At 31.5% G+C, this 16,447-nt stretch overlaps 4 protein-coding genes across 5 annotated transcripts; 1 reads left to right on the plus strand and 3 right to left on the minus strand.

Annotated features, from left to right (window-relative positions):
• On the minus strand, positions 16-2,894 carry LOC109345596 (dnaJ homolog subfamily B member 4-like). The gene is made up of 3 exons (XM_019584688.1): positions 2,612-2,894; positions 1,711-2,174; positions 16-628 (listed from the first exon to the last, which is right to left on the minus strand). Exons 1-3 carry the CDS (start codon positions 2,774-2,776, stop codon positions 202-204), a joined length of 1,056 nt encoding a protein of 351 aa, XP_019440233.1. The 5' UTR covers positions 2,777-2,894; the 3' UTR covers positions 16-201.
• On the minus strand, positions 4,699-6,843 carry LOC109345597 (uncharacterized protein At4g28440-like). The gene is made up of 2 exons (XM_019584689.1): positions 6,415-6,843; positions 4,699-5,176 (listed from the first exon to the last, which is right to left on the minus strand). Exons 1-2 carry the CDS (start codon positions 6,680-6,682, stop codon positions 4,983-4,985), a joined length of 462 nt encoding a protein of 153 aa, XP_019440234.1. The 5' UTR covers positions 6,683-6,843; the 3' UTR covers positions 4,699-4,982.
• On the plus strand, positions 8,672-9,518 carry LOC109345598 (dormancy-associated protein 1-like). 2 transcript variants are annotated; one of them, XM_019584691.1, is made up of 3 exons: positions 8,672-8,840; positions 8,948-9,158; positions 9,296-9,518. In XM_019584691.1, exons 1-3 carry the CDS (start codon positions 8,750-8,752, stop codon positions 9,333-9,335), a joined length of 342 nt encoding a protein of 113 aa, XP_019440236.1. In that variant the 5' UTR covers positions 8,672-8,749; the 3' UTR covers positions 9,336-9,518. The 2 variants fall into 2 exon arrangements, with proteins under 2 accessions (XP_019440236.1, XP_019440235.1); XM_019584690.1 differs by having other exon boundaries at positions 8,684-8,840; positions 8,942-9,158.
• LOC109345599 (squamosa promoter-binding-like protein 3) lies at positions 12,724-14,447 on the minus strand. The gene is made up of 2 exons (XM_019584692.1): positions 14,027-14,447; positions 12,724-13,015 (listed from the first exon to the last, which is right to left on the minus strand). Exons 1-2 carry the CDS (start codon positions 14,350-14,352, stop codon positions 12,898-12,900), a joined length of 444 nt encoding a protein of 147 aa, XP_019440237.1. The 5' UTR covers positions 14,353-14,447; the 3' UTR covers positions 12,724-12,897.

Genomic DNA, 16,447 nt, shown 5'->3' on the forward strand with positions numbered 1-16,447 from the left:
TTCATTTCCATAATCATGTAACTGTTTTGTTCAAAATTTAACTAAATAAAACAGCAGCAAACAACCACAGTTTGAGTACTCTATCAACTGTAAATCTGTAGATACAAAATGTTATACATCGATCCTCGCTTTAATGGAATACTATTATACAGAAGATACACTTTGCAGTGGTTGTGAATGTATTATGGCATCAGAAATTTCTTAATTCTGGCTCTCTGCACCAGGGTCAACATTGTTTGGAATTTCAATGTTGAATTTGATCCTAAGGTTACCCCTCTGTGAAGGATTTTTAGGAATCGGCATACCTTCCTTGAGGACCACCTCTTCATAGTTTGGATAAATCACATTGTTTATGGTAATGGTCAGATCCTTGTCATCTAGAGTTGTAAGACGGACAGTGTAGCCTGTAAGAGCTTCAGCATCTGCAAGCGATATCTTTTGTGTCACCACTAAATCATTACCGTCTCTTTTAAACACATTGTGAGGTTTCTCATCAATAATGAAAACAAGATCTGCAGCAATAATATTTGGCTGCTCATTTCCTTTCTCTGCAAAAGTTATTTTTGTTCCCTTTTTCCAGCCAGGTTTGATTTCAATGGTTATGATTTCCTCCACAGGCACAATTTTCCTGCAAACAGAAAAAAGTAGGAGAAAGAAAGATTAGATTGATGTGGATACACTAATAGGCACAAGTAACAAGAACAAAGGTAGCTCAGAGAGTCAAGGTAAACACTTGCACAGCTGAGTATAAATCATGTATGTTTTTTTTTTGTATAAGTTTATAACCAAGGGTATCCCCTTACCCCCTTACCCTATGGGTCAGGAAGTAATCCCTTTAGGGTGTGTGGTTGGTCCTCCCAACGAGTATGACTCATAGGAAATGAACCTTTGACCATTGGCCTAGTCTAGTACGGCCTTACACCACAAGACCAACGTCTCATTGGTAAATCATGCATGTTTAAAACAGTGACAACCATCACTTCCTTGCATATCTTCCCCTCTAAAGGCCTGTTTTATTTGTAAAAGAATAATGGGCAACACAATATCTTCCCCAAAAATAACACTTAATAAGTGTGTTTAAGTAGCAGTGTAGTACACATCTTATTGATAGTGGCAACCTCAGCCCATTCCTATAACCTGAAAAAGTGTATCCTAAGTTCCTAACTAATGAAGTATGATCATGATCAACTCCAGAACCAATAATGAGCAATGGCAGAAATACACATGCACCATATTATGATTGGAGCAATGAATATGCACACCAATCCTTATCTACACCTAAAGATAAAGAGGAGATAATTTAAAGGAAGGGTGATAATAAAAAAGTGCAGACTGCCAAATTTTGTAGCATGTTAGAGTCCACTGCTTATCCACAAAACAATTATAAAGGAAGGGCGAAATCCGACAAATCAAGAAATCTAATTACTATCTAAAGTAGAATAATCCAATACATGGCATATATGAACACAGAAAGTGACCAAGTAGTAACTAATAGTTAAGTTATCAAAGCAACTCAAGCAATCTTCTAACTAGCTTAACTACACTAACAACACTTACGATAGTTTGAACTCGATCAGCAAGACAGAAATGTATTAAAACATCAGTTTTAAACAAATCCAACAATAGAACTCATTATGTTGATGAAGTTCAGTTGCAAGAAGCTTAAAGTGAAATTGTAGTAAATTGAAATGCCTAGCAAAAAGTCCTTACCCCCTTGCATCTACAACTTCCCTTGTGATCTTCAACTTCTTGGTAGTCCCCTTGTAAAGTTCCTCAAGGCTGCAAGGCAATGTATTTTCGATAGGAGGTGCTTTGCGTGGTGCACCTTGATTCATAGGCCTGCCTTCTCCGGATGAACTAAACATGTCTTCTCTAAACATTCCACCAAAGGACCTTGACACCCAACTATTCCCAAATTTCATGCCCCTGCCGTAGCCACCACAACCACCACCACAACCGCCACGACCAACACCCACTCCTCCAAATGGGCTTGAAGACCCAAAAAATTCAGCAAATACATGGTCAGCATTTCTCGGGTTGAACCCAAATGTCGTCGGACCATTCCCAGTATGGAAGAATGAAGCACCAGCAGCGTCCGGATGTGACATTCCACTTTTAAGGCCATTTTCTCCATACTGATCATAAACTGCTCTCTTCTGTGGATCACTTAGAACCTGCATCAACCCAATATACCAACTCAAATTCTATATCAGAACAACACTAACAAAATAAAAAAAATTACATTCCACATAGACAGAGTGGGATAGCAAAAATAGTACACAAATAAAGATATCACAGCTTTATATATGAACAAACATGGAGGTAGCTTTTGCTGTCAGAAAAGAATGGAAACATGATAACCATCACTTTTAGTATAGAACCTATAAATTATATTTGTGCTGTTTATAAAATCCTTAATATTTTTATGCCATAGTCACATATAACATGATATTCATAGAGCAACATCAAAGATCACAACTTTGTAGCAGATCAAATTAAAGGTAGAAATTAGAATCTAAAATGAAGAACTTTAAGTCACATATAGCAAGAGATTCAAGATCATAATTTTGTATGAAATAAACAAATCTAGATCAATAAGATGATTATAAACCTCATAGGCTTCAGAAATCTGTTTGAATTTAGATTCAGCTTCTCTTTTATTGTTTGGATTCTTATCAGGGTGCCATTTCATAGCAAGTTTTCTATAAGATTTCTTCAAATCTTCATCACTGCCACTTCTTTCAACCTCCAATATCTCATAATACTCCACCCCCATTCCTCTTCTTTCTTCAAACTTCTGATCTATTTTCTCTATGGATATAGATATTTATTTTATTTGTTTAGTGATTCAGTAGTAATCTTATACTAAGTCAACAACATAGGAAACTGTTCAAATGTTTCTACTAATAATCTTCGGCCGTATCATTCACCCTTCATTTGAATAGATGATAATGGATAATATGTTGACAGAGTAAAATGATGGATAATACATATATCATTTTCTCATAATCTTCCTAGAAATACCTCTCAACAATGTTAAATATTTATTAGTATTATTATTAGATTTTTTTAATATAATGTACTAAACATGTCAATAATACAGAAGAGGATGAGTTTTCATGCTAAAAACTAAAAATATCACACATTAAATGAACAATTTTCTCAGCAAAACCATGGGCACATATAAAAATATATATTATTATTATATAATTTAAATTTGTAAGTATTTATTTATTTATAACTTTTTTATATCTACACGCGAATCACGGGTTTGAAATATTTTATCAGAATTAGAAAGGTGCGCAATGCACCACCAACAAAACTAAGAGTATTGTAGGAAACAGCACACAGAAAATGCACCTTTAACTTGTATTTTTTAATTTAAAAAACAAAGATTTTGTGCTATTTTTTATTGATATTTTTTGTGAAATTGATAATTGTATTTTATATTGCATAGTCTTAATATTATATTATCTAACATTATATTGTTTTTCAAAATATGATGAAGATCATTAAATTGAGTCTGTTAATTTAAAAATTAGTTATGGTTCGACAAAAGTTTTATTTCTACTTATCTGTTCTCTCAAATATAAAATAAGATAACCAAAAATATAATTAAATAATTGTAATCCTCAAATAAGTTTTTACCAATTTAGATAAACTTAAAAAATTGGAAAAGGGTGTCAACGTTACAGTATCACATGTAACTTTTTCTATAAACATGTTACAATATTTTTTTTTAAGGTAATAGTTATATTACCTCTACTTGAAAGTGTAAAATAATTAATATATGAACGATAAATAATTTAGTAAAGTGTAAAAAACATATAATAAAATCCAATCTTAATGTGAAATTTAGAAATTTTATCTAACATCAACTTTTCAGTTCAAGATTATAAGTTTATAACAATAAAAATCCTGGTTAATTTTTCACTCACTTTTCTTTTACAAGGCATACCATGATAAAATGGATTTTTAGTACTCTAACATTCAAGAGTAATATTTAGGGAACTATAGCTAAACATATTTTTTTTTAAGAAGACATGAATACTTTGACAATTAGAAAAATATTATAAATAAAAAAAATACAAACTCCTCATATTTAGTATTTATTATAAATGAAAGAGGTTTATTTGATAAAAATTAGTGCGTAGCCTAATTTAGTTAATAGGCATTATAAAAAACTTTGCAATTATAAGCACTTAAAAGTATATTATAATTTCATCAAAATAAATTCTTGCACATCATTTATCATTTGTCAGTTAGTTCATAAGTTTTATAAAGTCACATGACCTTGACTTCTTAGCCTCCAAGGGCCATTTTTTTCAGCCTTGGACCGGTTTTTTATTCTTATATCAACTTTTTGGATTTAACATGTATCTTGTCACATCATAAGTGTTTTTTTTACACGGACGTTAAATCTTTTATCATTCATATATTAATCATTATAAACTCTTAAACAAAAGTAATACAAATCAATAGTAAATAATGTACCACGTAAACTTACATATTCAACTTCATTTTACCAAGTAACACCAATGAAAAACCTTCTGTACAAGAAAATGCAGAATTTTAACTTTTTATAACCTTGATATTATGATTTAGAGTTTTATTTGCAAAAACGAAATACAAGTTATTATAGACTAGATTGATAAAAACCATGAACCAATTCTTCTTAATTTATGACAATAACATAGCTACAAGAAAATGCAGAGAAACATACATATAATTTATATTAACACTATTGTACTTTTCTTAGCTTAGTTGGATACAGGTGCTGACATAGATAATAGATAATAGCAAATCTTCATCACTTGACAAAGCAAGGTCCAAATAACTTAACATCAACTAACCCTAGAAATTATGTCAAGCATGTTAAAAGAAAATACCAGCTAATTCATGTGAGGTGAATGTATACCAACCCATCCTTCACCAGTTACCATAAACAAGTCATAATGTGATCGACACAATCTTAGACAGAATTATTCTTCAACGACGTTCACCAGTTCATATTCAACCAGAGATAGATTGTTATCCTCTTTAACTATAAAATCAGCAGGATCGGATGCGACCTCTATGCGCCCCCATTTGTCAACAGCCATCCTCATTGATCCCTTAAACATGTCAATCTTTGCATTACGAACAATTACAGTATTTCCAGCCTTCATCAAGTCAACTACATAGAAACAAAAACAAGGGCCTTATCATTACATTAATACCCATAAATAGAAGCCTAATGTTTACTACCTATACTAGCTATACATATATGATGACCCATATCACTAATCAACAAAGAATATATGCAGTAATTTCCATTAAATCAACTGAAATTCTACTCTATAAAAACCTGATAGGGAATCCATAATGAACAAATGCTTGTACCGATGGAGCATGAGATCACCAAATAACATAAACCAATTACGCCTAAGGTTTTGGACATTAGAATTATCCGGTTTTCCGCTAATCAAGCTATTTTCAAACTGACAGTCTACATGAAAAATCATGCTCCAACTTTCCTTCCTATCATTGTTCCCTGGCAGCCTTAAGTTTTCAATTACCATTTTCTAAATCATAGTCTCCTAAAATGGTATTAATAATTGACACTCAAGCATAAAGAAAATGCTCTTATTTGTATATACTATATAAAGATCTTCGCGAACATGTATTCAGAGAAATGCGTTCACCAGCTGTGTATATACAGAGTTTAAAATAGATCAAGGACTATGTATTTGAAAATACAAAATTAATCTTTGTAAAAACCTGGTGCAAGGGACAGTACTATACTACTATTTAAGCAATCACATAATACAAGATATCATAAATTATGCAATCCCAGCACCAATATATAATTAGTGAAACAAGCATGGACTAAGGTAAAAAATGTTCACTTAGGTTTGGATTTGGAATATGACATCCAATCTCACTTGTGTCACCTTCAAAGAAACTCTTATCATCACTAAAACATGAAAAGGAAGAATGGAGTCACCCTTCTCCATTTACAATCATCACACTATGTTTTTGACCCAAACTGATTAATTAACAAATTCGTAGTTCACATCCTTAGGCAGAACATGTATAAAATCATCAAAACTCTAGGATAAAAATATCATAAAGCAGAATATCTTGGTAAAGGTATAACAAATTCCAATTCCATTCAAATACAATTAATCAATTAAGATTCACCGACCATAGACTCAAATGCATTGTTCAAATGAAATGAAACACCTTCACAAACACATTTTTCACAAAAACACAGAATAAATGCAGATCCTATCAACAAAACCCCAACTGAAAAAACTCAATACTAACAAAAATAAAAGACTACCCATGTGAAAAGTTTCAATTTTAAGAAAAGGGAAAGTAAAACATTTGCAAAAAAGTCAAAAATAAAAACATAGGTAGGTGAAATTAGACCTTGTTCGTTACGAGCGGTGAAGATGATAGTTCCAGTGTCATCTCCGATGAGGCATTCAGCGATGAGAGTAGGACGAAGGTTATGGGAAGAAGAAGAAGAAGAAGAAGAAGGTCGAGGAGGTTGTGGTTTCTGCAAAACGGTGTCGGATGATAAAACCTTAACAACCAAGTTGTGACCATTGGTTCCAGGTTTGAGTTGATCCACTTTGATGAACACAGGTTTTCTCTTTGCGGGCTTGTTACTGATTTCTTCTTGATTCGAAGCCATTGATGAATTGATTTCGACGATCAAAATTCGATTTTGTTTTGTGTTTTTCGAACAAGACCTAACTAACTAGCTTCTTAATTTATTGGTTTTTTCGTTTCATGTGTTGGAAATAGTAACATCTATTGGACTTCCACTTCATCATTTTTTTCTGTTGGAAAATGAAGCATCATGTGGTTTTGCCATCCAATTCTCATAAGTCGGTGACATATCATCATTTTTTAACATATTTACCTTCTTTTTTGTACTACTAATGATATGTAATACTTTTGTAATTTATAAATACTCGTTTCAACAAGTATCGCTTCCGATAATCGAACTATAAACCTAAGAGAGTCGGTGACCTTACCTACTAATTATATATTTAACTTTGTTGAACCTATTTACTCTTCAACCAAAGTTTTTGTTCTTTATGCACGTTTTTAATAAGAGATGTAAAGGTCTCGTTGGATTATATTGGAAGATGAAATTTTGAAACCATTCATCAACTTCTAGTCCTAACATTTTTTCTTACTGCGTTTTTCGTTTGAGTGGTTTGAAATGTTTCCATGTGAATAAATATGAAAAAATACTCATTCCTTCAAATGACAATACTATATTAGATAGAATTAATATGTATACATTAACAATATAAATGTTTTTTATATTGTCAATAAATTATCTAACATTGATTTATTAAACTCTCAAACAAAAGTAATATAAATCAGTGGTTAATAACTATCAGTATGCATATATTTTAAACTTTTCAATTTGTGCATCAAACATGTACATTGATGGGCATATTATTATATTACATCTTTATGATTTTGTATTATAAACAATTTGAGTGTGTTAGTGGAGCAATCAAATGCGCTGAAGGCCCAAATTGTGAAACTTTTCTTAATGTATCAATTGTTGATCTTAGCATTTATATTTTTCTCTGTTTCATCCAGGTTTCTTTTTATGTTTATTATTGAATGTGGAGAAAATTTAGCAAAACAGTTGCAGTATAAAGTGTCCTAGTATATATATCATCACAAAACACAATGTGTGGTCCTTTTTTAATAACAATGCAGTCCCAAATATAATAGGTAACTTGACCAACGGGTGTTAGTTAAAGTGGTACATGCTTGATTTCCCTTAAGCAAGAACCCGAGTTCGAGTCTTGTGGATGGAAAAAATGTCTGTTGAGAGAGTTAGCCCCACGTATTTGTGGATGTTATCGGCTTGGACATGATTGCCTCCAGTGCGAGAATACATGTCGGAAACAAAAAAAATATAATAGGTAACCTTCAAAAAAGATGTGGACTATACACTTGTCAACATCTTCTATTAAGAAACTTTAATTAATATGGATAAAAAGAAAACACTTAACATAAAGAAAAATTCAACCATGAACACTCCTTCATCCATATTAGGGCCTAGCTGATTCTCCTGGACCAATCAGCATTGTTTTCTACATCAACCTGTTGTAGGCCTTTATTACTTAGCCCATCAACAAGTTACTATCATATATTCGGTAAATCAAATGTATCTCATCACCTTTTTTAGTAATAAACTAATCTCTCTCCTGATTTATGACTGTCCATTCCTACAAATATTGTTATCAAGAATCAAACATTCAACCTTAACGATTCAATGTGACCTTAAAACACTGAACCAAATAAATTGATTCATCATTTTGGATAGAGATCATTGAAAATGGTATTAAAAAGAGTTGGGACAATGATGAATTGAAGGGTCGAGATGTGATCACAATAAAGACCCTTACACCGCTCTGAAGAATAGGACAAAGGACAAACTAATAACATGTTACCTCTCTCTCATTATATTATATTGAGGGTCCTACTCTTCATCCTTATCCATCTCCCTTTCATCCATTCTCATCCCTTTATTTCATTATTGCCACTCACTATCACACCTATTCATAAAAATGTTACACTTGGAACCATAAAAACACTTTTTTTAACAAGAAAAGAAAAAACCAACAATACCCTTATGGCCATAGATATTTTAAGCATCACCCTCTATATATACATTGACAAAGTAACACATACTCATCAACAAATTAAGAAAATCTACAATTTGAAGATGTTAGAGAAGCTTTGGGATGATGTTGTTGCTGGTCCTCAACCTGAGCGTGGCCTTGGTAGGCTGAGGAAGCTCACCACTCACATCAAAGGTAGTAGCTTCTTATGTATAATACTGATTATTCTCGATGTGTAAGTTTTTTAAATTTACTCTTCATTCTAGCTATCAATTCTGTGAATATTTTGGGTGTAGATGAAGGAGAAGGAAGCAAATACCAAAGGAACATGTCGATGCCGACGACACCAACAACTCCGGTGACTCCAGTGACACCAACAACACCGGGGTCGGGGCGTAAAGTTGACAACGTATGGAGGAGTGTGTTCAATCCTGGGAGTAACTCAGCCACCAAGACCATGGGTGCTCAAATGTTTGATAAACCACTGCCCAACACTCCCACTGTCTATGATTGGTATACTTATTAACTCAGATCATTGAATTTCCGTAGAATTGATAGTTATAATGTGAAGTATTCTTAGAGTAAGTGAATCTCTCATCGAATTGAAAGAATACTAAATATATAATGAAGTGGGTTGCATGTGATGACAGGCTATACAGTGGAGAAAGCAGGAGCAAACACCACCGTTGAGGAGACCTTGACCACACCATGCTTTCTTTGTAAATAGTGTCTTCCCTCGTTCAGAATCTGCTACGTGTCACAATCTACAATAACGTGTCGTGATTTCATTGTTTTGTTTGTGTTTTATGTTCTTAGCAATGTCATTTTTAACTACACATGTTTGTTGTTACTTTGACATCATTAATGTTCTCAGTTATGTGTAATGTAAAAGAATAAACTAGCTTGTAATATTTTATAATGCAATTGCTTATGTTAAAACTTAAAAGTTCTTTTAAATGAATTTAATACTAAAGTTTATGGAAAGTGAAGAAAAATGAAAGTAAAATAATATTGAAGTGAAGCAATCTTATCAGCTTATCTCGTAGAGATTCCTATCCAATACTTTTGAGACATTGAATTAAAATAGGAGTTGTTGAAATAAAAACCCTTGACAATTGCTTCAAGAGCATGCCTATTTATTTTTTCTGTTTTTTATTATTAACTTATTACTTTCAGTGTAGATAGCTGACCTTTTCAAAGTTGTATGAAAAAGACAATATTAAAAAATCAATAATTGTATGGAAATTCAAAAGAGATAAGCATGGATAGTATATTGACTTGAAGTATATTATAAGCTTGTAAAGTATTCTCTTATTTCATTTTATATTTATTAATTAGTTCACCAATAATTTTATGACAAAGTCTAATTCAATCAACAAAGTTATCTATTTATAATTTATAACTTCTAAATTTTTAGCTATCTTATAATAAGTTGGTTATACTAAATAAAATATAAATTGTGATTTTATTATTGGGGAAATAAGTGTACATTTCAAAAAATGAAAATTGTTTCAACATTCTCTGTTTGTACAAAACTAGCTGCACTTTTTTAATCATGCATGAGCTTCTTGATTTGACATTGCTCCAAATAGCGTAGTTGTTCTGATAAAAAATATATTTCAAACTTATAAAGGGTTTCTATTTATTTTCCTTTCTACTTTAATCTTGGGAAGCATTCTAAAATCTAAATGATAAACCACAGTTACAAGGAATAATAATCCTATTATGTTTGTGCCATCACTTTTATCATTTTATGTTGTCTAGATGGTAAAATGTAAAGTACATATAACTTCCTTTATAATGGACCAACATGTGATACATAATGTGATCGATTCTTATCAGTTTTGCTGAGTAGTTGTTACTGATAGTACGGGTGAGCATGGGCCGTGTTGGGATGAGTTAGGACTTGTCTTTACTCTGCCCTAAATGTTGGTCAAATCATTTTTTTGAACCGAAACCGACCCTATAACTGAAGCTAACCTTACCCTAAATGTCGACTAGGTCAGTCTTTACACTCGACTCGACCTTAGACCCGATTAAATATAATGCATATTCATTTTAGATAAAAATTTCTCAATATTATTGACTATTACAAATATATAATTTGACATATAAAATGATATATGTATATATATTATTAATCATGTATAAATGATGAAAAATTATAGAATCAATGACATTTTCAACCACAAGAGTATCATAACTATACACATTTGAGTAGAAACACATACAAACATGATGGATGAGTGACCATGAGATGAGACGGGTTGGATCATGTTTGGTCCTACCTGACCCTAAATATGGACCAGATCTATTTTTTGAATCTGAACTCGACCTTATTCTGACTCGATCATGATCGAACTATGTCGAATGAGTGGGTAGGGTCAGGTTTTGCTTACCCCTAACTGATAGTCCGTTTGGTTGTTCATTATTTCTCAGAGAATCTTTTGTGGATTGTTGTTTATTTATACTAATAGTTAGTGTATATGAATATGTAAATTATCACATGCTTTTACAATCACTTGTGAAATATGCCTCATCCAATTAGAGCAACTTTATTGACATGGGAATCTGAGATCATTGCCAATTTTCCATACTGATTCTAATTTAGACAATTTAGTAATCTTTAGATTGAGTTTGGTTGTGTAGAGTCAGAGAAGAGAGAAAAGATGGAGAGAAAAGTAGAAGAAAAATTGGGAGTTTCTCCCGTTTGGTTGAGAGGGGAAAAAGAAGGGAGAGAAGAAAAAAGTGGGTGGACCCACAAAATTTCTTTCCCTCCACTTATAAGGAGAAAGTGGGAAGAGAAAGAGAGACTTTAGCTGGACAATGATATGTTATCTCAAATTGTGTCCTAAATTTTGTCACAAACCATATCAATTAAAAATGTTAATTAAAATAATAATAAATTTATAATTTAAAATTATAACATTTATTTTTAATTAATAATAAAACAACATTTTCCTGTCTCTTTTCTTTATTCTAGAGACATTTTTGTAATTTGAACCATAACATTATCAATTACTTCTCATTTTCTATCCAACCAAACAAAAGAGAAAAAAATATTTCTTTATATTCATTTTCTCTCATTCTTCTCTGATACCAAACATCACAAAAATCTACTTTATTTCTCTTCTTTTTCTTTCTCACCTTTTTCTTTCTCGCATATTTCTCTCTTCTCATTTTCTCTTGTTAACCAAATAAAGCCATTAATTTCTTTATCTTTTTTACTACTACTATAAATTATTGGGATTGATATGTAAGCAACAAATACTATCAATTCAAAAATTGAGAAAACCCACCCAACTTTCTTCTATTCTTATAGTCTATTTTCAAGTTAAGTTTCCAACCTGAAAAAAAAAATGCAAGGCTTCCAAACTATTTTATTAGTATATTTTATGGTTCTCAACCTTTATAATACATTTGAACAAACTTTATTTTCAGCCTTATTTTATCATTGATGATGATATGAGGGTAAAAACTAGTAGGGGACAATTCTTTGAATTATTGTATGTGAATTTTCAGATTATGTGTACCTCTTATTCAATTCTATTTGAGTGTTCATTGCAAGTATAACCCATTTACAGCATGGTGTAAGTAGCATTGCTTTCAATCCACCATTAATAGCCTAAACTCACCCATTTGTGGGGTCTTGCTCACTACTTTTTTGGAAACCTAAAAATAATAAGATGATACTTTTTGTGAGAAAAGAAAAGGGTAGGGCTTTAATACCCTTATGGTGAAGCTACCCCTTTATTTTACCACCTAAATAATTGAATGTTGGAGAGAGCAAAACATGCAGTTTTAAGAATGTAAATAATTAGTGAATCCTACAATAATTCATGATAAGTCCTCACATGATAAAATGTGTGTCTTTCTCTTTCTAATAAGACCATATCCTTTATCCACAACCAGATAGTTAAGTAACACAGTAATTTCATACATATTGTGACACACAACCACTTGAAGAAAAAATATATTGTGTCACATGAATTTTAAGAACATAAATATAAGAACATATCACTCTTTTAAGCTAATAAATTGAACTAGCTAGTACTCAAAAGAAACCTCAATACTTTGGAAGCAAGCATGTTTTTTATTGATTTATAATTTCAGATGAAAATTATAAGCATATTTAAAAAGACCAAAAAAGATTGACAGAAGATAGAGAGCATCCTCATTGAGCAGTAACATGAACTTTTGAATATGAAGGAATCATGGGATACTTTATATTCCAATCATGTTCATTTTTTGTTCAATGAAATCCTTCTCCGTGATAATCAACTGCATTTTTGCGACGCCTTTCATTATGTCCAGCCAAACGCCTTCTACAACTCCTTTTTGACTCATCAAATTCTGACAATTCATGGAACCTTCAAAACAAAATTAGCAGTCATGTGAAATTTTCTAGACAGTGTTATAAACCATTAAGTTTAAATCTACATTTTCAGCTCCTTCATTTTATATCTCTTACTTTATTTAACTAATCAATAAAATGGTTTGCCTTAAAAAAATCATGCATTATACTTGTTGATAGAGGATGATTTGAAAGTCACTCCTGATTTTAAAAAAACAAGTAAAGGTAAAGATAAATATGCAAATTGTCAAATATAATGTTTAAAATTTGATTTTCTAATAACAAAATATTAAAACCATAGCTCTAAGACAAAATGATTGGTCATCACTGTAGTGGAATAAATGGAATGTCCATATTTGGCGTTTTGGTAAATGTCACTCAGAATATGCTTTTTATGTTCTTATAAATATATCATACCACAGTGCATAACATTGTGACAATAGGAATAAATTTGAGCACATATAATGTGTGGTTTTGCAATATTAGTCATTTGGGTAGATCTTTCAAGAACTTAAAAGCAATATTAGTCACTACTAGTAGAGTAATTTATGACTTTGGCTAGGTAACTGTGTGGGGTAGGAAATAAAATAAACAAAATTTCAAAGACATGGTTTTGTAGATGGGTTAGGTTCTACATAACAAGTAGTACTCTAGACGCATCTCATCATTATGTAAATTTCAACCAAATAGACCCTAGCTAGAGCTGGTTGAAAAAGACATGTACATCAACACAATTCTAATCAAACTTCTTCCCTAACACATTTCACATTAAAGATTAAATTTCAACAAAATTTCAAATTATGATAAGTTAAATTGTGTTTTTTATAATCATGAAAACATGGACAATGAAACTAGTTGCAAAGCCAAAATTATAATATATGACAAATTCAACCCTGAACTTCAACTAATAGGAAAAGAACAGAAATGCAAATATATACTATAAGTAAATGACAAAACAAAGAACAAAAACAAAAACAAAGAACAAAAACAAAAACAAATTATTTAAAATAGATTAGGGTTTCTGAACCTGCTACATTGCTGGCAAAACCTTTGGTGTTGATCTGCAATGAGCACTGTAGGAGCTTTGGCATGGTACTCACAAACCTTGTGCCTCCTATGATACTGCTTAGCATCACTTAGATCAGTTTTGCAACTATCAACTTGACAACAAGGTGTCACTGACCCTCCAGCTTTGGACCCTCTTTTGCTGCTATATAGATCTGTTGTCACCACCACTCTCTTCTTATTCCTCCTATGATCTTCTCCATAACTCATCATAACTTCTTCTTCTTCCTCTTCTTCATCCTCATACTCCAAGGTCCTCTTTCCCTCAGCCCAGTTTCCTTCCTCCATAAGTGCAGGGAAAGAATGAAGAAGCAAGTAATGAGAAAGAGGTAGCTAAGCTACTAGCTATGAAAGAAGTCAAGGAGAAGAAGACCATAAAAGCTTGATATAAATAGAAAAACAAGAAGGGTAAGTAAATAGAATGTGACAAAATGGATGAGGACCACACATAAGGGTCACCATTTATTGGGTGCCAACATGAGGATAGTAATAGTGAAAGGTCGAAAACTAAAAAGCACCACTAATCTATACCTAGCACTTCTACGTTTTGTTAGGTATGTTAAGTAGACCAAACCATTATATTCCTCACTTTGCTTCCCTTGGATTTTTGTTGCACGAGAATTTTCAATAGATAATGATAGTTAAAAGAAACTATTCCTTTTAATTTGGTAACAAGATTTTTTCCTTATTTAGTGCCTTTCAAGCCACCCATTTGAATGCTCTTTAGTTTCCTTTTATGGCAATAGCTATTTAATTATTACGGGTTTTCTATGTCAGCAGATATTTGTTTTGGTGGAATATAATTTAAAAAGAATAAAGTTTTCACCAGAAAAAAATACATTTATTATCTTCAGAATTATCTTTTTAGACTTTATGTAAAATTACACCCTTGTTTTAAAATTTAATTTTGTATTAGTAGTGTATTTATTGAAAGATAAAAAAAATTATTTAGTAATATTTGTTTCTTTCTAGTCTATTTACATTTTTACAATCTATGGACTATGATATGTTGAAGTAGTTTATATTACATTATTGTAGTTAATTATGAAACTAGTTTTTTATATAATATGCACTTTCTAGTTACCTTTTTCTTTACTTATAAGTGTATGATCTTTAGTATTGATCCTCTGTCTTGGGAGTAAATGAACTCATAAACTTACCTTTTTATTGTTGCTCTTGCCGTCAATTTTTGTTATAATTATTGAATGAAATATAAAAAAATGGTTTTGTCTATGTTATCCAATATAAAACCAAACATAAATAAATTAGGGAAAAAAACACTGATCAAATAATCAATGTGTGGTTTAAGGTTCTTGTCGTATGCGTCGACAAGAAAATTATGTGGTAATTACTAATTATTAAGTATGTGCTCAAAATTTTCAAGAGAAGAAAGTTGAGAACCATGTGTTTGTCTCTTTGTAATTCTCTCTCTTTTTTGATGTTGTGGTGTAGGGGACGATTCCATGCTCAACCAAAAATGTGGATGTGCATTATTCAAAGGCAAAAGAGGAAGAAAAAAGATACGTTGAGAAATTGATTTAACAAGTTTAGGCTTATGTGTAAGGTTTCACTTTAAGAATGGCCACTATTGCATGGTGTTGGATATTTTTGGTTTGGTTTTTTAAGCCCTCTTGTCTCAATTTGTTCCCATTTTTGCATTCTAGTGGAAGAGTTAAGGGTATCCTTCTATGGGTAAGGAATCAATTCCTTTTGAGCGTGTGATTGTCCCTCCCAATAAATGTTACTCATAAAATTGAATTTTTGACTTCTGATAATCCTAAAAATCTAGTAGAGCCTTACGCCATTTGACTAACGTTTCATTGCATTCCCTTATTTACTAATACCTATCTTCTTATTTATCCCTACAAAAACATGTTTAAGAAAGATAATAATGTGATTGATTTATAGGATATTTATTATGTTTTTCTCTCTAATATATCATTTTTCTTTGTAATTATTAATTTTTTTCATTACATGTGTTAATCAATAAATTATTAAATAACCATATAGATAATTTGAGTTAAGAGGGCCACTTTTACCTTCATTATTGTAGTTTTGATGCATTGGTCCCCATATGTAGAAGGGAAAAGGTTTGAATGTGAGATATATTAGTTTGTTTTATAGGATGCCTATTTATTTAAGTGATGTGGAGTTTGATATGGTGAAGTAAGATATTTGTTGGTGTCTTTATTATGAATCAAAAAATGGGGCCTTAAGAGTTTTGTCCTCAACTGAGATCCAACCATGATTTTCAGATTCAACAAGAGCAAAAGAATATCCAAATCCAATGTACCTAGCTATTTGAATTTAATTTTATAATATCAACATAAAATGACAATATAACATCAATATAAAATTATAGATATGATATTTTCAAGACGAG

Source organism: Lupinus angustifolius, chromosome LG04 (genome assembly GCF_001865875.1).
Source record: "Lupinus angustifolius cultivar Tanjil chromosome LG04, LupAngTanjil_v1.0, whole genome shotgun sequence".
Lineage (NCBI taxonomy): Eukaryota > Viridiplantae > Streptophyta > Magnoliopsida > Fabales > Fabaceae > Lupinus > Lupinus angustifolius.